The following is a 25,083-nucleotide window of genomic DNA, read 5'->3' as shown; positions in this document are numbered from 1 at the left end:
AACAAAATCTATTCCTTTAGCATCTATTTCTGTTTTTTATTTAAATGAAGAAACTTTCTCTCCAAACTAGGGGAAATACAAATTCTCATTAGGCATTGTATCATTGTGTAATTCCAGTTTAGTCATAATCTCACTTGGAGCCTGAATTGTAGTTGTTAACCTTTGGAACTGTCACTGTTAGGAAAGTGGTAAAAAAATACAACAGGAAGGGACACTTAAACAGCCAGTGCTTCCCTAGATGGACACAAAGCCTAAGTTCTGTAATCGTAGCTTCCTCTACCACCAAATTTCACATTCCCTCAAACTTCTCTGCTAGCACCTTGATTATTAGATCCACCCTACCCTACCTTTTTTGTGTGTTGTACCTGTGTGTGGTACTAGGGATTGAACCCAGGAGTACTCTTATCATTGAATGCATCCCCACTCCACCTTAAAAATTTTTTTAAATTAAATTTAGAGACAAGGTTTTGCTAAGTTGCTGAGGCTGTCCATGAACTGATCTTGCCTCAGCCTCCCTAGTTGCTGGGATTACAGGCATGCACCACCATGCCCGACTTTTTTCTTTTTTTCTCTTTCTTTTTAAACCTGATGAAATTGCCAAAGGATCCAAATGCTCTTTGGGGTTGCTACTGTTTTCTGTCAACTTGTCATAGATTATGGTAGTGCCAGAAAATTCATAGATGGCAAACATAGTCTTCACTTCATGTTTTAGTTACATAGCAGGATTGGTCACCCTGACCAGTCACTCTTCTCAGCATCTTGGTCAAATAATCTGAGTTCAAAGTAGTCAAGGGCCAATCTCAATTTCCAATATAACAGTATTTTGTGTTTTCTCATGGAATATTTCTTCCTTGAGCAATAGCATGCTGCAAATACATTGAGCCCAGGTTATGGAGATAGGAATTAAAAATTCTACACGTGAGTTATTAGGTGGTAACTCCAGCCTTTAGTTTGCAGATATGGGTATTTTGCCTGTGGAGGAAATGATGGAATCTTTTTTGGTAATTAATTGAAGATATATGCTGCAGAAGGCAGCACACTACCCCTGCCACAAGGGAAATTATTCCCTGGTGGTACTCTGACTTCGGGAGACATTCTACTGTTCTGTTAACTTCAAATTGCTGCCAGATGAAGAGCCACACGATAAGCCTGATACATTTTGTGGCAGGAGACACACTGCCCTCTTCTTCCAGCTAAACTGGGATTAGGGTGAATGAGGCACTCACCTTGGGTGCAGAATTTAATAGGACACCAAAAATGTTAGCAATTGTGATAAACAATATTTTAAATAATCAAAATTAATATGAAAAAAGAAACCTGTTGAATAATGTACCAAAAATTTATATAAAGACATGATCCAGCAAGGCCATGATAAGTTGTATTGGAGCCTGAAGCTAAAAGAAAAAATGTGTACTTCTATAAATATATGTTTCTGTGTTTTTTCAATGTTAATTTTTCCTGGAACACTCACATATTGAAAATAATGAGAATTGAAAAGTAAGTGTATTAAAACTTTCAACATTAAGTTGAAATATCTTATTTATATCAAAATAATATTTATTATAATTTTATTTTTTTGGTTGTAATAGAAGTAGATTCTTCAGTACTATTATCAAAATATTAAAAAGCTAAAAAAAAGGAAAAGAAATCCCCCAAAACAAAAAATCTATTTCTTGACTTATCTCATTTTCTCATTTTCTGTTGAGAGTTGTAAATTACAAAAAATGAGAAAAAGTAATTCAGAAATTATGTTCGATATGAATATCAGGTAGGAGGTATGAATATAGTTCCTGAACCTGAAAATGAAAAAAAAAAAGACAGTGGAACTGCACAAATTACTAGATGTAATATTGGAAAAAGTGCATATCAGATAAAAAAGTAATGATTATAGAAGATTATAGGCACCTGTATTAATTTTCCTATTGTTGCTGTAACAAATGTATTATCAGATGTATTCTCTTATAGTTTTGGAGGTCAGAAGTTCTAAAATCAAAGTGTTGACAGGGTTGCATTCTCTGTAGAAGTTCCAGGGAAGAAAATATTTTCTTGCCTTTATTAACTTCTAGAAGCCATTAGTATTTCTTTGCTGTTGGCCCCTTCTCCGTCTTTAAAGCTAACAGCATAGCATTTTCAAGATTCCTCTGGTTATTGCATCTGTTGTCGTATCTCTTTTTCTGAATCTAATCCTTTTGCCTCCCTCATATACATCCTTGTGGTTACATTAGTCCCAGTCGAATAGTTCAGGATAATCTTCCCATTTTAAGATTCAGAGTTTACTCACATCTATAAAAGTCTCTTTTATAAAATAAGGTAGTATATTTATAGGTCCTAGCAGACATGAGGAGTAGACATCCTTGGAGGAAGGGCACATTATTCTAATTATCACATCATACTAATTTTATGCTTAAATTGGAGATATAAAAAAATTAACTGAGGTATCTATAGATTTGAATTTTTAAATAGATAAAAGTTTTGTTATGTGGATATATCTGGTTTACATAAAGCAGCCACTGACTTGGTTCTTAAATATTGAAAGTTTAAATTCTATAGAAGTTCATCTGAAATAGTTTTAAGTGGCATGCAGTGTTGATATTTTGTAATGTAAAATTAACTTTTTGTTTGGATCTTTGAAAAGTGATGCACAAATTTTTCTTAGTGTAATATCCAAATTTTAGAATGGACTTGAGATTTTTTTTTTTTATAGTTGGTTATCCTACAAAATAAGTTTCAGTGAGCAGTTAAACAGTTAATTAAAGATTACCTGAGGCTACCACTTGGTCAAGAGATATTATCAAATAAGGGAGTTATTTTTATTGAAAACAAAGAAGTAGTTTCTGAAAGTTTTTTTTTTTGTACTGGGGAGTGAATCCAGGGGCGCTTAATCACTGAGCCACATCCCCAGCCCATTTGTTTGTTTGTTTGTTTATAAAGTCTTACTGAATTACTTAGGGTCTCCCTAAGTTGCTGAGGCTGGCTGTGAACTCATGATCTTCCTCCTTCAGTCTCCTAAGCTGCTAAAAGTATTATTATGGAGTTTGTGTCCATTAAACCCAGAAAAATTGTTATAATTAATCTTGTTTTGAGTATAAATAAATTAAAACTTTAATGTTTTCAATTTTAATATACCTGCTTTTCAGTATTTTTCAACTGCTTTAATGTGGAAAAAATTAATTATTAAAAATCGCATAGAAACATGTTTGTACAGTTTTCTTTTTGCCTCAGGCTGGAGACACTATTAGAACCTATATTTAAATTTTTTAATATTTTATTCATTATGGATTTTTGTATTAATTTTGATTTAAAAATTGCATTAAAATATTATTTGTCATAAGTTTTTTGGTTCTTTCTAAAATTTTGTGCCCAAGGTAAATACTTTACCTTCATCACACTGATTCCAGTATTATCTTCCACTGTAAAACGAATTTGTTAGTAAAGAGTGAGGTTGAGTGGGATTCTGTAGATTGAATAAGGTTTTTGGTAAGTCCACTGGTTATATAGTACTAGCAGAGAGTTGTGAGCAGGGAATATAAATCCTTAGCTGGAACATGTATCTGTTTCTCTGAGGGAATCTCAAGTCTTGGCCACGTACTGGAAATACCTGGAAACTTATGATGATTAGATTACACCCTAGATTAACAAATCAGTCTCTGCGATTGGGGCCTAAGGATCAACTATGGATAAAACTCTGCAAATGAGTCAGTGTGGATCAGCCAAGATTGAGAATCACTGATGCATCACAATCCTTATTTTGTGTGCACAAGAATTTGGAGATCCTGTTAAAATGTGGATATATTACTTTGAGACCTGAGAGAGCATTTATAAAACATTTCTTGTTGCTGTTGGCCCATTGACCACATTTTGAATAGCAAAGCTTTGTTGTGTGCTAAAGAAATTCTGATAGTTTAGCTTCAAAAATTGTAGGCTGCAGTTAATATTTCAATGAATAAACCAAGCACACTGTCAACACCATTGTAGGTGTTTAACCTAGTACTTTAAATCCTCAATCTTGGGTGAATGTATTCATATTAACAAATTCAACCCTACCCAACCACTTATATTCCCATATATGTTCCCTGGAATCCTACTGATAAAAATGTAAAGATCCTACAACTCCTGCATGGATATTGTTTTATCTTAGAGCTGTCTTTCGGTTAAGTTGGGGTCTAAATTCATAGCCAAGAGGCAGTGAAAGATAGTGGAGATGCGTGCTGAGGAGAATGGGTATCTTTTTTTGAGGTGAATCTCTCAGGTGAAGTTATGGAAAACTTTTTACTCAAGAGAAAGCTTCTTGGATCGTGGTAGAGGGAAGACTACTTTGTTTCAGCAGAAAGTTTGGGAATTTTGTTGATCCAAAGTTAGGTTTTATGTATTAATTCAGACATCCTCATCCTAAGATGCAGAGTCCTAGTTCTTCTCAATCATGACCCCTACCTTTGACCTGGCAGGGTTGTACATTTAAGTGGTGTTGCATATCTGCACACCACACACTTAGGCTTTGGGTTAGATCCTTAGTCACATCTGTTTTGAGCTTTAAGCTTGCAAACACAAAGAAGACATGTTAGAACTATGCTTTGAAGTTATGTAATATTTATGTAAACTGTCAATTTTTCTAACTTTTTGATGTAATTTTAAAAGTGAAATTGAATATAGAGAGTTGACATATTTCCTTGAATGTATTTGTTGCCATGTCAATCAGTGAATATTTAGTGCTCAAGATACTGTATCATATTGACAGTAGATTCATAAATTTATTGATTAGTAACATTTGTATGTTTTTATTTACAGAAACTTATTGGAGAAGTGTTTAATATTGTGAGCCAACAGTCTACTGCCCGACCTGGCTGCATTATTGAACTTGATGCAATAACTGACCAAGTAAATGCTTGTGAATTGGTGATATTAATAGACATTTATTCCAGAATGTTTTAGATGCATATATTTCAGTCTGAGAATAATTATCCTTTGATACTAAATACAGTCAACTTTCGTTGATACCCATAGTGAAACTCTACTAATGATATAGAAATTTTTATTTTCCAGTTGAATTATATTTGGTTCCTTTTCTTCTGTAAGGAAATTTGATTCAGTCAGGGAAACTGTGATCTTGAAATTGAAATGCTGAGGGAAAATATAGAGGCTCAGGTTGGGAGTTCTACTTTTATGTGATTAACCATTTCAACTCAGTAGGGGGTGGGTGACCTCAGCTATACAGTGTTTGCTTTTTTAGGCTTCAGACTTGGTATTTTTATGAGGACCATTGAGATGCAGATGAAAATAGGATCAAAGTTTATCATATTCCTTTGTGTAGGCAGCATTCCTCCCCAGCTACTCCCTAGGAAAGAAGGAGAAACCTTCTCCCTGCAAGGAGTTTGTAAAACCCATTTAGACCTGAGGATATTTGTTTCTTCAGGATCATGTTTATGGACTGAGGTATAGAACTACTATAATCATTTAAGTGTAAAAAGTATGATTACTTTGGTGAGGAAGTTACCAAATCTTTTGAACAAGGAAATAAAGAAAGAACCAACTATATTTAAAAACAAGTATAGAATTATGTCATAATTTTTCCATGGAGCTTTGAACATTCTGTGGTAATCATTCCCACTATGTAGAGAAATTACCACAACAGCTCTTGGTAACAGAACTGGAGCTGCCAGACTCAAATATAATTATTAATGGCACCTAGAAAATCCTTTACTTTTTTTTTTTAATCCCCAAGCTCTTTGCTTTTGCTTTAAATTCAATCTATGATTTCCTTTTTTTTAATTCCCCAGGGACCTGGAAGAAGGGTATTGTCTTCTTTTCCATAGATATCTTAATTTTTAATGAACTGGATGTTGAGTTTATTCCCTACTTTGGTCCCTCTGCACTTTTTACCATGAGTCTGACCTAGTATTCTTTTTACTTCATACTTACTCTTGATTTATTTCCTGTCAGCTTAGGCTGTTCTTAACACAATGGTGGTAAACTGCAAGCACTGATAAAATGACTTAGGCTTATATGACAAAGTTTAAAATTCATTCTCTATTTGTTCCCACTACGTTCTTTGATTTCTGTATCCATGAAGACACCACCCTTCCCCTCCCTCCCTCCCTCCCTCTCTCTCTCTCTCTCTCTCTCTCTCTCTCTCTCTCTCTCTCTTTCTTTCTTTCTTTCTTTCTTTCTTTCTTTCTTTCTAAAATATTTTTAGTTGTCAATGGACCTTTATTTTATTTATTTACTTATATGTGGTGCTAAGAATCAAACCAGAGCCTCACACATGCCAGGCAAGCACTCTACCACTGAGTCACAAGCCTAGCCCCTCATTTATTCTTTTTTACTTGAGAAGGTATCCTTTGATATTTTGAATGCAAAGAGAGTTTTTATGTTTCTACCTGGAAAGACATAAAAACACCCTTTAACTTTCATAAAATCTTTGTGGTACAACCAAATATTATATTCCTTTATTTCCTTCTATGTAAGGAGGCTGATTTTCCTTTTTTTCCTAAAATCATTACTTACTTCATCCAGTGCCAACACAATCATAGCTGCTTCCCTTTCTTTAAAATCTGTGGGGCAGCCATCTAATTGTCTTGACACACATTCACAATATGCTTTTGTTTGGGTCTAGCCTTTTCCTTGAATTTCAGCTCACCTTTGTGATTCTGCATAGCCCTTTATGATTATCTTTTCACCATGTAGTCCTCAAACTGTGATCATGTAGCCTAGCAGCAATCCTCCTTACTTATAGTAAATATATTTCTTTAGAGGTATGTCATCCCACTGGCTATTAATAGGATCCTGCATCATTCCCATGAGATAGGTTGAGGGGGTATTTTGAGGACCTTTCTGAGGTTTTTGCTTATTTATTTTTGTTGTTCTCAGGTGGAATTTGAAAAACTATTATTTCTGTACTAGTTTAGTGAGCCTTATGTAGTTAGCATAGCCCTCTCTAGCCAGTCATGAGTCTGTTGTTTTTGGGGTACAGATCCCACTTCACTATGGGTTGTGAGGTTTTTTGTTTGTTTGTTTTTTAAGAAGCAAATTTGTTGATCTATTTTTACCGGAGCTCTTCTGTTCTGCTATTGACTGTGACATCTTTGAATGTAATTTTTCTCTGACCAGGGTAATTTTAATGATTTTTTTCTGTTGCTCTTTTGTGCCTTAGTCAGCAGATTAAGAATAGAAATTACTAGAAAGATTTATTTCTTCTATATTTGTGTTGGGAAGTGGTGGGTGGGAGATAGGGAATTTCAAAGATGAAAACTGTTTTTTTTTTCCATATTCGTAGTGTGGCTCAAATACACAGTTGCTTCATGTATTTCAAGAAGACTTCATTATAGGATATAAACCACACAAGGAAGATATAGAGAAAAAGGAATCAGAAATATTTTTTCAGCCATCACAAGGTACTCGTGTGTGTGTGTGTGTGTGTGTGTGTGTGTAAGTATGTATGTTTTGCTGAGATTGAAACCAGGGCTTTCAGGCATGCTAGGCAAGCACTGTATAACTGCTCTATATTCCCAACCCCCACAGAGTACTTTTAAAGATGAACCTGAGTATACTTACCTTAATCTTTAAAACAAACAAATAAACAAAACCCTCTAAGCTTTATTGAGTATGGATCTTCCAAAGTCATTGCTTTTATTTATTTATTTATTTATTTTTTAGAGAGAGAGAGAGAGAGAGAAAAAAGGAGTGAGAATTTTTTAATATTTATTTTTTAGTTTTTGGCGGGCACAACATCTTTGTTTGTATGTGGTGCTGAGGATTGAACCCAGGCCGCACGCATGCCAGGCGAGCACGCTACCGCTTGAGCCACATCCCCAGCCCCCAAAGTCATTGCTTTTATAACTTTTGGCAGATATGTCTGTTAGTTCTGTTAAAATTGCTTGTTTGTGCAGCATACTATAGTAATGCAGCCACATCAGTGTTTATAGCAGCACAATTCACAATAGCTAAATTATGGAACCAACCTAGATGCCCTTCAGTAGATGAATGGATAAAGAAACTGTGTTTTATATATACACAATGGAATGTTACTCAGCATTAAAAGAGAATAAAATCATGGCATTTGCAGGTAAATGGATGGAGTTGGAGAATATCATTCTAAGTGAAGTAATAAGCCAATCCCCCAAAACAAATGCCGAATGTTTTCTCTGATATGTGGATGCTGATCCATAATGGGGATGGTGGGGGAGCATGGGAGGAATGGAGGAACTTTAGATAGGGCAAAGAGGAGGGAGGGGAAGAGAGGGGGCGGGGGAGGGTAGGAAAGATGGTGGAATGAGATGGACATCATTACCCTGAGTACATTTATGAAGACACAAATGGTATGACTCTACTTTGTATATAACCAGAGACATGAACAGTTGTGCTCTATATGTGTACTATGAATTGAAATGCATTCTGCTGTCATATATAACAAATTAGAGTAAATATATAAAAAAATATTAGTCGTGATGTACAAGGTAAAAAAACAAGAGTTCTAGATACTGTGGTTTTTATAAAGGCTTTCCCTTTTACCTATAAGAATGAGGTAGGTCTTGTGATAGATTTGTCTTTGCTCAAAAGAGAATTTAAGCATTAGAAAGAACTTGGGACTTTCCCATCCCTCTTAGGGAATATGAACAGAAAATACTGTTCCACTTCCTTCCCCACTTTATCTAAAAAGAATACAGCTATGATTTGGTTTTAAAAATAACTAAAATAGGAAAAATAATTTCTTCAATATGAAATACTGAGTTGTAAGTGACATGTACATGTTCAAGAAGGGGAAATTATGGATGGTGGGCCTTCCATTTTGGAAATAATAAAGATTGCTAGTTTATGATGCCTGGGGTATTCAGGAAAAATATTTGTTACCTTTACTTCCTGTGTCCCATCTAACTTTACTTGCAGTTTTCAACAGCTTCCTTTATGATCATTGTATTCCTTGTGTTTCTGGGACAATATTTTAGGTTGTTTATATGTGTCCCAATTGTTCAGAAAGGATGTAAGTAAATTTAGTAGCAAATATGTATGAGAGTTAATTTCTGTAGAATATATATTCCATATATAAATAATAAGAAATTGTTTTTAAAAGTAACATTTATTTCTGAGATATTGCTACCCTATTAGAGTAACAAACGCAATAGTAACTAACAGTTTAGAGATAAAGCATCCTGTAATTTTGACCTCTGAATTGTTATTATTTTTTTCATTATCACTTTAAATAAATATTTATTTATTTAGTTAGTTAGTTTTAGGTAGACACAATATCTTTATTTTATTTTTATGTGGTGTTGAGGATTGAACCCAGTGCTCTGTGCATGCCAGGCGAGCGTGCCACCACTTGAGCCACATCCCCAGCCCTGAACTGTTATTTTTTAAGAGTTTTTTTTAATATTTATTTTTTGTAGTTGTAGTTGGACACAATAACTTTATTTTATTTATTTATATGTGGTGCTGAGGATCAAACCCAGGGCCTTGCACATGTCGAGGTGAGTGCTCTACTGCTGAGCCATAACCCCAGCCCCAAGTTTTTTGCAAGTTTAGTCAGTGGATTGAGGTTCTGGTAAATCATCTCCAAAGATATGAAAAACTAACTATTTATATTTGTATACAAATGTAGAAAATGAGCACATTGTTTCTCTTGTTAACAATTTCATCTTATAACTCTCATTGCATGACCATATTTTAACTCTGCAAGGGGAAGTCCAAGAAGTGTTTACTAGAAGCATAACTTCACTACTTTCTCTACAATTGATTCAGATGAGTATCCACCGACACAGCAAAACAGAAAAACATTTACAACATAAAAATTTTCCTCTTTTGCCATTTCGGAAATCCAGGAGCATTTAAATCTTTTCGGTAAAGAGCCAGCTCAAGCCCTTAGGAACACCAGATATATCTGTCAGTTCTGACAGATGAAAGTTAAAAGTATTCCAGTGTTAACATATTTAACATGGGGTAATTTTTTTAAAGTACTTATTACTCTTTAGTATTTATTTCATCCTTTCTCTGTGTACAAATAATTTTTCGACAAGCTTAGGATAGATAATAATTTTTTAAAATTTAAAAGTATTTCTGCTGGCCTTTGTCAAAGTCCTAAAGTGATCAAGATGTCTATGGGATACTTGTTGAAAAATATATGGAACTAAAATAAAGGATGAAAAAGGCACATGCTGTTCTTCCCAAACAACTTTCCTTACATCTGTTTTAAATACTGGAGTACCTCATAAGTTTACTTGTCAAAAGTGGATCCAGCTGACAGACGTTTGAAACCAACTCTTCTAATTAAATTGCAAGCCATAAAGCTATCCATTTCTTAAGAAAGAAAGAGTCAATTTAGAAAGAAGATCAGATAAACCAATGTTTACACAAAGAATTACAGATAGGTGGACCATTAATTTGTCATCTTTTAGATAATTATTATTCACCTTTTTACAGAAGAATTAAGGCCACTTCTTTGTTACTCTCAATTCTTAACAATGCTTGTGGTACATTTTAAAAATAAAAGTATTAAGTATCTTAATCATTTATATAATTTGAGGCCATGAATTTGCCTACCTTGCAGCAGTAAACACCTAACAATCCCCAGAAAGGGAAAGGCATAGCTATATGGTGTTAAAAGCAGGTGTCTTTATTCATGGATCATGTAGAGTGTCTTTAAGAATTATATAAAAAAAATTAATCCAGATTGAGATAAATGATTAGTAATGTATGCAACAAACTAAAATATTCCCCCTTACTCTGAAAAACTACATAAAAAGACAAACCACAAACTGTGCACTAAACTAAGAATTAGAAAATCTTCCTTTTCATGATTTTGGCCACTTCAGGGTAAGTCTGTATGACCGATAGTAAGTTACTTTACTTGAATGAGCCTCTGCAACTTATCTGTAAAACCTGGGTGTGGAGAGGGAATTTGAAGTAGGTTTTCTCCAAGAGCTTCCATGGGTATAAAGTTATTTGTAGTTCTAGCAAACATCTATTTGCATCAATTTTTTTCCATTAAAATAGGGTGGAAATTTGCCACCAAAAAGTGTTGTGCCTCCAGTCCAAGTAATTACTAGCAGCAGGAGTGACCCTATAAAAACAATTAAAAATGTAAAAACATTACATGTAGTAAATATGTAGGTTTGCTCCTGTGATCTTCTATTTCTTCTTCTACATGTGCTTAATTTTTCCCATTTTCTTATTTCAGCAACTTTCCTCTTGCCCCTAAATTTCTTTTTTCACCCTCTTCATTCTCAACTCTTTGATTACAAACTATTCCACCACCTGGCTGGGAAGAATCTTTTAAACTAATGGGAGCAGTACAATAGATCTCAAGGTTAAAAACATCATATTAATGTATTACCCCTCTAACCAACTTCTAGGTTAAGATTCTTAATACAACCCAAGTGTAAAACATCACAGTACTAATGGTGGGATTACAAGCACTGTGGAAAGATGAACATGAACCCCACCAAGCAGCATATTAATTTTCTATTCCCCCTCTAAGGTGGTCCTGGACCCAGACTAATAGAAAAGTCATTTAGGTTTGTAATATATGAGTCTATATATTGCCATGTTTTCATCTATAGGAATAATATGATTAATTTGAATACTTCTTCAGCTCTAAGTGACATAATCTCACTTAAAAAAAGAAACGTAACCAAAGCTTTTTCTGTCTGATTAGGAAAGCAGTGAAGCAGAAAGAACTTCATAAATAATCAAAAAATACAAATCAATCATTATCATCCTGCAGTATTTCTGTATTGGGTCTTATTTTGCATGAGTTTTGCCTACTTGTTTTTATTCACTCAAGGGTCTCATTTTATTAAATATTTTTAAAACATGAAAAAATTTGCTTGTTTGTGGATGAATGCAACATGTGGGTGAAACTTACATTTAGAAAGACAATTCATAGGTGTCATAGACTTTTGCCAGGAAATGGTATTTATGAAATTCAATTTATTTTAAAAGGTGACTTTGTTCAACTCTGTAATTAGTTGTTTTGATTGGTAGTAAATTCCCTATGATATCATGAGGAGACCAGTTAATTCAGATAGAGGTTTCAGAATGTTCCCCGTAAATTGCCACAGGACAATGATAAATGAAGTAAGGCATTATGTTGCATGTTATGCCAGAAACTTCATGGACATGTGAGTTAAAAGTACTATCTCGGTTTTCCCCTTTGAAGTGTAGTATTTCTTTTTCCTTTTTGTGAAAGAAAGTTATTTTTCCATAAGAACCTTCAAAAACAACATTGTATTTAGTTTCAGCTTAAAATAATTCATTTATTTATTTCATTTATTCGTTCATTCATTCGTTTATTTTGGGTACCTGTGATTGAACTCAAAGGCACTCCACCACAGAGCCAACATCCCTAGCCCTATTTTGTATTTTATTTAGAGATAGGGTCTCACTGAGTTGCTTAGTATCTTGCTTTTGCTGAAGTTGACTTTGAACTTGCGATCCTCCTGCCTCAGCCTCTTGCGCTGCTGGGATTACAGGTATATGCCACTGCATCTGACAAAATATTTCTTTTAGAAGTTATAAGTTTGTAGTTATAAAACTGTCATGTTCTATTTGAATGAAAAAACATATCCCATTTTAAGAATTTTATTTGATGAACACATTTTTAGTTAACAAAGAGTTTCCGTATACTATATCTCATGTGGTCATGTACTATGAGTGTCTAGATGGACATATTTAATTTCCTTAGTATGGTCTTTATCACAGAATTATGTATAGACATCTAAGAAACTTTCTACTGAATTTGTGCAAATAATTTTCTTTGCTATAGAGGAATGTTTGAATGAGGTCCTGTCTTCTATGAAGCTGAGCTCAAATATTTTTTTACCCTCAGACTAGAATTTTTTTCTTTCATGCATCTGTTTTTGTAAATCAGAATTTTTCTTATTTATAAGTTGTTGTCACGCTCAGGTTTATTGTATTATCACTGCAGCATAACAGCACTACTTTATAGATTTAAAATTTGCTTTTTTGTATATTTTAATCTTTATCTGGGTTCAATTTTTAAATATCTTTTCCAACAAGTCTAACTACCATTCATCATGCTATTTCCAAAAGTAAATACATGCCAATCTACTAGAAAACAATGCTTAAATAAAGTTAGTATTTTTCTTTATAATATTTTGAATCAACAGGCTTAAATTTAGAATTTTAAAAACTTCTCTTTTATTTCTTCTGCTTTTTCCAAATCAGGCCAGAAGATTTTCTCACTGCTTTCTTGGTTTTACTTTAGTTTTATGTTAAGTTTTCCTGTGGTTTTCTTCTAAATTTAATATGTTTTCTTAAAGGTTTTAATATGTACATCTGTTGTCTTCCCTGCCCACTTCTTATTTGTACTTTCTAAATTTAAATTAAAAATTAATTACTCTTTTAATTAAGAAAAATACCAAACATGGATAAAGGTATTTTGAGTGCAACTCCATATGCTATAACATCAATTGAAGATTTTAAGATTTTATTATACTTGCATTATCTATTATATTTTCTTTTCCTTTTTCCCTGATATACTTCAAAGCAAATCCAGCCATCATGTTATTTCACTCCTGTGTACTTCCATATGCATATCTAAAAATTACTTGCTTACGTTTAGCCATTTCAAGTTAATAAAAAATTCTTAGAATCATGTAATAACTAGCTTGTATTTTCTTCAGTGAATTGTTTCAAAAATGTTGGCTTTTTTTTGTTTATGTGGTCCTTTTTTCTTCTTTTATTTTCCCACATTTTTTGTTGGTGCATTATAATTGTACATATATTGATGGGATTTGTTGTTACATATTCGTATATGCACACAATATAACAGTATAATCTGGCCAGTATCACCCCTCCTTCCCACCTTTGGTCTCTTTCTTCTTCTGATCCACCTTTGATTTTTATGAGATCCACCCACATGTTTGTTTTCCTTTTTCCTTTCTAGCTTTTTTATATGGGAGAAAACATATGACCCTTGACCTTCTGAGTCTGACTTATTTCATGTAATACGATAGTTGCAAATTCCATCCATTTGCCTGCAAATGTCATAGTTTTATTTTTTCTTTATGGCTGAATATAATTCCATTGTGTATATATACTACATTTTCTTTATCCATTCATCCATTGGTGGACACTTAGGCTGGTTCCATAGTTTGGCTATTGTGAATTGTGCTGCTAAACATAGATATGCATGTATCACTGTAGTAAGATGACTTTAATTCATCAGGGTAAATGCTGAGAGGTAGTATAGCTGAATCATATGGTGGTTTCAATGCCTAGTCTTTTTGAGGAGCTGCCATACTTATTTCCTTAGCTGTTATACTAATTTACAGTCCCACCAGCAGTATGAAAGTGTTCCTTTTTCTCCACACCCTCTTCAGCATTTCTTTTATTTGTATTCTTGATGACTGCCATTCTGACTGGTTGGTGTGAGATGAAATTGCCGTGTAGTTTTGGTTTGCATTTCCCTAATTGCTAATGATATTGAACATCTTTCATGTATTTGTTGGCAATTTGTATTTCTTATTTTGAGAAGTGTCTGTTTAGTTCATTTGCCCATTTATTAATTGAGTTATTTAATTTTTGGTATAAAGTTTTTTGAGCTTTTTATATATTCTAGATATTAATTCTTTGTCAGAAGATAGCTATCAAAGATTTTTCTCCCACTCTGTGGGTTCTCTCTCTCTTCGTGTTCCTAATTGTTTGCTTTGTTGTGCAGAAGCTTTTTAATTTGATGCCATCCCATTTATAAACTCTCAGGATGATTTCCTGAGTTTTAGGGGTCCTATTGCTAAAGTTGTTACCTGTGCCTAAAAGCTGAAGTGTTGACCCTGTGTTATCTTCTAGGAATTACATAGTTTCTGGTCTAATTCTGAGGTCTTTAATTCATTTTGGGTTGATTTTTGTGCAGGGTAGGAAATAAGGATGTAATTTTATTATTCTACATGTGGATACCCAGTTATCCCAGCACCACATTTTTGAGTTTTTAATTTGTTTTGTTTGAATCCAGATACAAACCAGGTCCACACTATGTTTCATTGTCTGTCCAGAGTGTTTTAATCTGAAATAATTCTCCTACTATTCATCTTTATTGTGCCACCAACATTTTAGAGCACTATCTTTATTAGGAACTTCTTTGACTACTTGCAATGTCATTTGAATTTTTTTCTTGTCTACTGTATTTCCTATAAAGTGGAGGCTAACTCTGGAGATTTGATTATATGTAGGTTCAATTTCCTAGGTGATGTTGTATATTTCTTGCTCCAACTTGGTTTCTTCCATTGAATATTTAAAAATTAGTTACTTAAAATTAGTCATTTCATTAGGGATTGAAAAATTATGATTTTTCTATTTTTATCAGTTCTTGTTTACTTATTAGTTGGCAAACATCTGTAAAGAAAAACATTCCCTTATCAACTAGTACTATTTAATTACTCTGGAAAACAGAATTATTTTGGAGAAAAAACATATGTGCTTAGTTCCTTCCCTTTGACAATTTTAGAATAAGGAGTTTGTGCTCTAATTAACCCTAGTGTAATGATGAATTTCTTGTTGTTTGGCTTTCTTTGTGTTTTGAATATCATTATGAATCTATTTTTTAAAAGCCCCTTATTGAATGATAATATACAGAGAAGTATTCATATAACTTACGGATTTTAATGTACTTGGCACATTTCAATTAGTTTGCAATCATTATTCTTTAAAATGTTCATTGCCTACTATACTAGACTAGTATACCTCTTCAGGTTTGTTCTGACTCCTTTTGTCTCATCTTCATTATTCTGATAACTTACATTCTTTTAAAAAGAAGATATCTCAGGCTTATCTGGATATCTATCCTTTATACTGTTCCTTTTAATAAGGAATGTTAGTTAGAAACCACAATTTGAGCTCTAACAAGTTCATTGCCAATGAATTGTCATCATGAGTTTTCAATGTAAAAGAAAGTTTTTATTGTCCTGTGGAGATCTAATTTTCATTTATGAAGAATATAATTGTCAGTGGGGAAATTACGTTTACATGTCTTTTCATAAAAAAATACATGAAATTTCTACAAAGTTTCTGTGGCCCTTCACTGCTACCCCTCCCCCAATTACTTTTAATTTTAAAAATGCTATTTTCATACAGGAAAGGTAGGTTAAATGTTATTTTGTTCTTTCCTTTTAATTGCAAATTTTCCAAAAAGGAATCAATGCCCCAGTTATTTGAGGGGGCTTTGTTTGAGGCTAGCTTGTGCTCTTATATGTTTGGTTTCTCTCCTCTCTTTTCTGTCCTTCTCCTGTTCCTTCCTTTTCTTTCTTGCTTTGTGTGTGTCTCTCTTTCTCTCTGTATTTTGATGAACTCTTTGTTAAAGTATGATCAATATGTTTTAATAAATTGTATTCATTTTTATTCTTTGATTCTTTGAACATCAAAGATTGTTCCTTCTTGGGTTTCCCTTTGTGTTGGCTTTTGTGTACTTTTGACATAGTCTCATTAGTCTTTGATAGGAACCCAATAGCAAAAAAATGGTATAAAAATTCTAAAAATCTATTTTTCCTTGTATTAGTCTTTTTTTTTTTCTGTTGCCCAATAATACAATACCACAGACCTGGTAAATTATATTTAAAAAAAAATGACATTTAATTTGGCTCACAGTTCTGGCCAAGGTTGAGAGGCTGTATCTGATGATGGCCTCCTTGCCAGAAGAATTCTGAGGCAGCTCAGGGTATCATTTGGGGAGAGATAAGGAGTGTTTGCATGTGTCGTGATTTTTCTCCCTCTTCTTAAAATGTCACAGTATTCAATTATAGAGGCTCGACTCTGATGACCATATCTAATCCTGTCTCCCAAAGCCCACCTCTAAACACTATATTCAAATTATATTTCCACTTTCTTAATATCTCACAATGGAAATTAAATTTCAGCATGAGTTTGCGGGAGAAGACAGATCATATTCAAACTATAGCATTCCTTTTTCTTTCCAACTTCCATGCATGTGATGTTTTTAGCTTTTAAAAAATGTTTTTTAACCTTATGAAACACGTTAATTTAATTATTGTTTCCCTTTGAATAATAGGGTATCGTCCACCACCATTTTCAGAAAAGTTTTTTCTAGTAGTAATTGAAAAGGACAGCAATAATTACTCTATTCTCCATATGTGGCACCTTCATCTTAAATCTGTACAGGCGTGTTTAGGTAAGTAATTATATTACAGTTTATACAGAGATGGTGTGAAATCAATTCACTTTATAGAATATGCTTGCTGGTGTGGTGGTGCATGTCTATAATCCCAGCAATTTGAGAGACTGAGGTAGAAGGATCTCAAGTTTGAGGCCATCCCCAGCAACTTAGAAAAATCTTGTCTCAAGAATAAAAAAGGACTTTGTGAAAATGAAGACAGTTTAGTTTAAAAGTACTTTTGATTTCAGCTGTAGCCTCCTTGCAATCATGTAAAAATAATTATAATTCAAATGAACAAATGTTAAACATCAAGCTGTACCATTAACAGAGCCTTATTCCATAAAGCAATTATCTCTGCAAAAAAAAGAGGACTTTGTAGCTAGGTGGTAAAAGGCCCCTGGATTCAATCCCTAGCTCCCCTTTCCCCCTAAAATACACACACACACACACACACACACACATGTATCTACTAAACTCTTAATTCAAGATTATTGTAAAATAGGGAAATCCTAAAATCAAACCAATTATGAGCATATTACACATTGAAAATAATTTTTTCAATTAATCTTTATTGAATGTCTACTATAATTCTTTTCCAAGATGTTGTCTGCAGAATTAATATTCTACTTTTTGTTGATAGTGCACATTGCCATCTGATAGAGTGTATAACAACATTAGCATCTTTATTTTACTATTTGATAAACTATGCTAGAGCACCTGAAACTTATAAGCAGAATGGTTTTGGAGAATGTTAGGAAATTCTTCAATGTGAATAATAAATTACTTCATATTTCTGCTATACACATTCAGCTTAATCTCTTAATAAATTATGAAATCTGTAGTATGAGGCAAAGAAATTGATCATAGACCTTTTCTCTTTTGTTGTTTTTGGTTTTTGGTATTGGGGATTGAACCAGGGGACATGATACCAATAACATACATCCCTAGCCCTTTTAACTTTTTTATTTTGAGACAGGTTCTTGCTAAGTTGCTGAGGCTGGGGTTGAACTTGAACTTGTGATCCTCCCACCTTGGCCTCCTGAGTTGCTGGAATTATAGGCATGTACTACTGTGCCTGGCTTGATCATAGACCTTTTCTTTTCTCATTCTTATTTTTCAGTGCTGGGAATTGAACTTAGGGCCTTTTACATTCTGGGCAAGTGCTCTACCACTGATCTACACTCACAGCCCAGATTCTTTGTTTTAAAAAAAAACAATTTTACTTTTTGAGAGATAATTATTAAAGAATTGCATGGATAGCCATATCAACTGAATCTACCCTTTTAAAAAAGATACTAATATTTATTTATCATTATTCATTTTTATTTAAAAATATATTTTTATTTTTAATTGACACAGTAGTTAGACATGTTCATGGAGCACGGTATGGCATTTCAATACCTGTATATAATGTATAATGTTCAAATCATGTCAGTTGACATATATATTACCTGAAACATTTTTTATTTCTTTTTTAAACTGAATCTGCTCTATACTAGTTAACTAAAAATATTTAAAATTTGTAAATAAATTGTATTGTTTCTGTTAATTATGTAATTTAACCAGTATTCACATATTAAGCAGTTAATATAGTGAACCAATGATATGTATTTTTTTATTCCTTTTATATTGCACATTATCACATAACTAACTGGGCCATTAATTGTCATTAGAAGAGCCAAATAATTCAATAGAACTTTGACATGTTAGTTGGGTCTAGTTTTGAGGCATCAGAAATTTTTAAAAATCTTTCAAAGTCTTTTGAGTAAATTTTTGGCATTATATGTTGTTTCACAGAGATGCAAGACTGAGGAATATAAAACTAGTTGGTCAGGAAGAGATTTTTATCTCACAGAGAATGTGATATTTTGTAGAATTGAGTGCAGAGCCAGGGATGCCTTTGAAGAGATTTTCAGAGGTAGTTACAGATACTTGGTTTAAAAACCATGTGATACCTTCTGTTGCCAATCTGTGAGGGGAGCGTCCCACTTTTGTTGCCCTAAAGCCAGGATTAGTGTTAGAGTTGCTTGCCTACCCTGTTTTGTATGAGCTCATAGGCATTGAGATTATAGTAGAAGCAAACAAATATGTTCTCTTCAACTCTGACAGGAAGAACCTATCTTTGATTCTGACATTCACTGCAGGTTGAACATAATGTGTACTTCCATTCACGGCTAAAACTTGAAATTACCAGTGTGTTGTCTATACTATGACTGAATGAAATGATTGGCTTAAATTTAATTGGGGGAAGGAAATATGTTGTACTTTCTGGATTCCAGGCACTGAGATTGGTTCTTTGCATATGTGAAATAGATATTATCTCCATTTACTAATGGAGTAAGGGTAAGTGGCTTAACCAAGTTCCATTCATTATATACTTAGTTATATAACCAAGTTTCATTTCAAAATCAGGCCTTCCCAGCTCTGAAATCTTTGCTTTTTTTTGCTCATATTTTCTTTTATAGTATGAGATATACAGTAGACAATTGCCTGGTTTATAGGAAGAGAAATGATGTAGTTCAATTTTATTTTGTGGATGAGAAAATAGCTAGAGATGGTGATGTGCCTTGCTTAAGGAATTACATCTAGTTAGTGACTGGGACTCCTATATTTTGATGACTGATGCATGCCTATAATCTGATTCCATTTTTGAAAAACGTTTTCATAACTTTTATTGATTGACCTGCCATTGTAAGATAGACTGACATGTTTAGCATTCACAGAAGCACACGGAGATTATCTCTTGAAATGTCCTGGTACTCCTTGAGATGTACAAAGCAATGAGAAATTATCCCTGCCCTTAATATATTCAGTCTGTTAAGGGGGAAAGAGACACATAAAAAAAATAATGTGAAATATCTCTCACCTATTACGGAAACACGGATAACTAAATCTGCTTAGAGATTTATCCTTCACTCTTGATATGGAAACTCTTTGGAAGAAGATTAAGGTTAACATACCTTATAAAATGACAGTTAACTAATATTATTTTAATATGTTTGGAATTTTTTTTGGGTATTTGTTCTTGAAATCATTATCTTGTTTGAGCACTTGATAGTTAAAAGGATGGCATTCCAGAGTGTTGTCTTTGCTACTACCTAATTATATGAGCTATTCAAGTTTAAATTTATTTATCTGAGGCAATATACTGTTATTTCTAAAAGTTTGATCCATGATTCATTTTTGCAAGAAAAAGCTAGTCTGCTTATTAGAAATACAAGTAATTGGGATCTACCCCAAATCAGTGGAATCAGTATCTTTATGGTTAGACCTGAGAATTTGTATGTTAACAAATGCCTCAAGTTTTGAAGGTTTCTAACACTGGGCTACATAATTAAAGTTTTATTTCTAGCTCTTCAGTGTTATGGTTCTCACCTGAAAGTTTCCCTGCAAAGGAGTTGGTGATGCTAAGGAATAAAGTAGCTTCAAAATATATGTATTTATTAAGGAGACCAAGAAAAAAATCTGAAAATTGGCCTTGTTTCCTAAGAAGTACTTCTAAGAAGACATAGTTCTTAAATAATAATAAAATATTATTATAGCTTATGTGTCTAGTGATGGTGATACATTTCATGAATTTATAATTTCTTTTCAAAGCCAAAGCTTCAGAAACTATTTCATCTGAAAATCTACTTTCAGTCCCTGGACAGAAGAATGTGGACTCATCTCCAGAAACTTCCCCTAGCATGAGCCCCATGCCACATTCTTCATCAATTGCCAATCTTCAAACTGCTAGTAAACTTATTCTGAGTTCCAGACTGGTATATAGTCAACCTCTTGATCTCCCAGAAGCAGTTGAAGTGATAAGAGCAACACCTTCTGCAGGTAAGGTATTTTTAAGACTGAGCAATTATAGTTTAGACTAATAAAGTAGATGAACTCTTCTGAAGCATGTGCTGTGTAGACATTGAAATAAAGATTTGTTTTATAACAATGATACATCTATTTAGAAACGTGTTCATTAGAAATAATTTCTTGAGGCCAGGTGTGATGGCGCAAGCCTGTAATCCCAGCAGCTTGGCAGGCTGAAGCAGAAAGATTGCCGAGTTCAAAGCCAGCTTCAGCAACTTAGGCCCTAAGCACCTTAGCAAGACCCTGTCTCAAACTGAAAAAAATTAAAAAGGGCTGTGGATGTGGCTTAGAGCTTAAGTGCCCCTGGGTTCATCCCTGGTGTTAGTAGTAATAGTACTACTAGTAGTAGTAGTGGTAATATATTTATTATTATTATTATTATTATTATTATTATTATTATTATTATTATTGTTTTTGTGATAAATGTCAACTGGACAGAAAGTGTGTAAATATTTTAATATGAAGTGTCTGTCTATACTTTGGAAGCTATGATAGTAAAATTTCAAAGAACAAATGTATTCATGTATGAATTGCTGAAGTTTTATTTTTAAGACTTCATATAGTCATGTCTCACTTTTATTAAGTATGTTTGAATGAGGGCTGATGAATACTTTGGGGGGAAAATGTAGGATAAAAGGCTATCATTTGGCTTAAAATGATATTGAATTTAGCAAGATGGATGAGATCATTTGGAGGACAGAACTAGAAGCTATATTTAAAATGATCTGCCACTTACGGAATTCTAATTAAGGAGCTCTAAAGTAGTGTTTTTAGGGAACCCAAATTGGAGGTTCAACACTCTTCCAATTACTGGTATTGAGTATGGGAATTTTCTTATTCCTTAAAGAGGTTTGCATTCACAACTGACAGATAACCTTGAGAAGAATTTATTATGTTTTTTTGTGGTGGATATAGATCTAGATGAATTTTTTAATCTTTCAAAATATTTGCAAGGTTTGGGATATACTTTCATAAGTTTATTGGAGCTTGTCATAGTAATCTATATTTTGCAGGGGCTTTATACAATGTTTTCAGATGTCTTATTGATAATAATATTCCAAGGGAGACAATAACTCTTCCCTGTTATTTAGATGGAACAGGCTTAGATGTTTAAATGTCTTTTTCACTCTTTGGGAGTTATTAATGGAATGAAATTTAACCCTGGCTTTCTGACCTCAGAATTACACCTTATATTGTACTATAGGTGGGTAGTGTTAGTTTTTGACAGTCTGGGATAAGTGAGATTTCTGGTTCAGTGTTTAAAGTGAACACTGGTAAGGTCGGGGGAGGGGAAGAGGGAGAGGGAGAGATCTCCATTGATATGTTTAGTCTGAAAAAAAAATTAATGGTAGGCGTAAATCTAGGGTCTGGATTATTTGAGGGCAGGTTTGGCACATTTGATGGACAAATTGCAATGACCACTTATGCTTCTATGATGAAAGTGGTAAAATAGAGAGAGTGAAAGTCCAGTGAGGCATGTTCTGGTGGAAAAAACACATAAATTCTGGCAAATAATACATTTATTGATTAAGGGTTGACTTGGTTTTTTTTTTTGATTTTGAGTTTTATTTTGTTTACTTCATTTAAACCTAATTACCTAAAAACAAATTTTGTGATTATTTTTGCATATTTTTATTTTATCAATTGTTCAAGACTTCTATAGATATCTTGGCCAATGAATGGGCATTTAGTGTAGGACACTAATTAGGTGGGGGATGGCAGAGTTACTCTGAAGAAGCCCATAGTGGCTTTTAATTTATGACATTTTAGAATTTTATTATTAGCATTTTATTTTGTGGTTCTAGTGTTGTAACTGTCTGCTTTTTGTTTTTAAGGTCATCTGAGTTCCTCTTCAATTTATCCAGTATGCCTTGCACCTTATTTAGTGGTTACAACTTGTTCTGATAATAAAGTACGCTTCTGGAAATGTTGTATGGAAACAAACCCACCAAATAATACAAACAATGAGAAAGAAACCTATCATTGGAGAAGATGGCCCCTAATGAATGATGAAGGAGAAGATAATAGCAGTACAGTGAGCATTGTGGGAAGACCAGTTGCTGTTAGTTGTTCATACACAGGTCGCCTTGCAGTAGCTTATAAGCAACCTGTCCAGCACAATGGTTTTGTTTCTAAAGAATTTTCGATGCATGTTTGTATATTTGAATGTGAATCTACGGGTGGGTCAGAATGGGTTTTGGAACAAACAATTCATCTTGATGATTTGGTTAAGGTTGGGAGTGTACTTGATTCAAGAGTCAGTGTCGATAGTAATCTGTTTGTGTACAGCAAATCAGATGCACTTTTAAGCAAGGATAGATATCTTATTCCAAATATCAAGCATTTAGTACATTTGGACTGGGTGTCAAAAGAAGATGGCTCCCACATTCTCACGGTGGGGGTTGGCGCTAATATCTTCATGTATGGGAGGCTTTCAGGAATTGTGACTGAGCAAACCAATAGTAAGGATGGAGTAGCTGTCATTACTTTACCACTAGGTGGTAGTATCAAGCAAGGAGTTAGGTCAAGATGGGTTCTTCTTAGATCTATAGACTTGTTGTCTTCTGTTGATGGTACACCTTCACTGCCTGTTTCTCTTTCTTGGGTAAGAGATGGGATATTGGTGGTGGGAATGGATTGTGAAATGCATGTATATGCCCAGTGGAAGCATGCTGTCAAATTTGGAGACCCCGAAGCTGATAGTCCTGTTGCAGAAGAGACAGCAGTACAAGATCATTCTGCCTTTAAAGCTAACATGTTGTCAAGAAAAAGTATTGTTGAAGGAACAACTATTGCTGATGATGTTTTTTGCTCACCAACTGTAGTTCAAGATGGTGGCTTATTTGAGGCTGCACATGTACTTTCCCCTACTCTTCCACAGTATCATCCAACTCAGCTATTAGAATTAATGGATTTAGGTAAAGTTCGAAGGGCTAAAGCCATTCTCTCTCATTTAGTAAAATGTATTGCAGGTGAAGTTGCAATAGTTAGAGATCCTGATGCTGGAGAAGGAACTAAACGGCATCTTTCTCGAACCATTAGTGTAAGTGGCAGTACAGCAAAGGATACAGTCACCATAGGGAAAGACGGTACTCGAGATTATACTGAGATAGATTCTATTCCTCCATTACCACTATATGCATTGCTTGCTGCAGATCAGGATACATCCTACAGAATTTCAGAAGAAAGTACAAAAATGCCACAGAACTTTGAAGATCATACCGATAGTCAATCAGAGGATCAATATTCTGAGCTGTTCCAAATCCAGGATATAACAACAGATGATATTGTTTTAGAGCCAGAAAAGAGAGAAAGCAAATCAAAAGTTATAAATCTTTCTCAATATGGACCAGCTTACTTTGGCCAGGAGCATGCTAGGGTACTTTCAAGTCATCTTATGCACTCAAGTCTACCAGGCCTTACCCGTTTGGAGCAGATGTTCCTTGTAGCATTGGCTGATACAGTGGCTACCTCCAGTACTGAACTCGATGAAAACAGAGATAAGAATTACTCAGGTAAATAGTCTTAAGAAAATTTTATAAAGTTATAAAGTTGCATTATCTGTATAATGATTCACATATTGAATTATGGTCTTTCTTTCAAACCTTGTAGGGAAAAGGTCTCCCTAATAGACAATTACTACTATTTAATATGCTTAGATGAAAGATAAAAGACAGCTGAATCAGGCTATCACTGACATGTATGCAACTGAATTTGTGATATATAGGCATTTTCACACATGTTCTTACACCGAAAATTTTGTGTAATTTTGAATATCTTTTCCTTTTTTTTTTTAAGATTAATTCCTTTTGTGGGTTTTTTTTTTCCATTGCGTGAGTGATAAAAATGGCCCAATTGTTAATTTTGCCATCAAATCATGAGTCTTCTGGGATCTCGTTGACTCAATTTACCTTCCCATTACTAAACACAAAAAACTTTTATAGTTATGTAATTTTCTACAAATGTTGACTTAAGAAAGAAGTTTTTAGACATTTAATATTATTTTGTGTGATTATTCTGTAACTAGAAAATTTGCAGTTGTCTTTTGAAACTGGATTTTATTCTCTTCTATACAGCTAGTTGAAGGTAATTATGTTGACTGAAATGGTGACATT

The 25,083-nt window shown here is 33.7% G+C and overlaps 1 protein-coding gene across 2 annotated transcripts in view; it reads left to right on the top strand.

Moving 5' to 3' along the window:
• The window catches only part of Dmxl2 (Dmx like 2), a 139,210-nt gene that overhangs the window by 69,000 nt on the left and 45,127 nt on the right, over positions 1–25,083 (top strand). For both annotated transcript variants that reach the window (XM_077799441.1, XM_026390512.2), the window contains exons 14-18: positions 4,786–4,875; positions 7,271–7,388; positions 17,012–17,131; positions 20,714–20,941; positions 22,804–24,483. In XM_077799441.1, coding sequence (XP_077655567.1) covers positions 4,786–4,875; positions 7,271–7,388; positions 17,012–17,131; positions 20,714–20,941; positions 22,804–24,483 — 2,236 coding nt within the window. The remainder of the gene's footprint in view (positions 1–4,785; positions 4,876–7,270; positions 7,389–17,011; positions 17,132–20,713; positions 20,942–22,803; positions 24,484–25,083) is intronic.

The sequence above is a fragment of the Urocitellus parryii genome, chromosome 6, assembly GCF_045843805.1.
Source record: "Urocitellus parryii isolate mUroPar1 chromosome 6, mUroPar1.hap1, whole genome shotgun sequence".
NCBI lineage: Eukaryota > Metazoa > Chordata > Mammalia > Rodentia > Sciuridae > Urocitellus > Urocitellus parryii.
The sequence above is the reverse complement of the archived record's forward strand: the minus strand, read 5'-3'. Positions and strand labels throughout refer to the sequence as shown.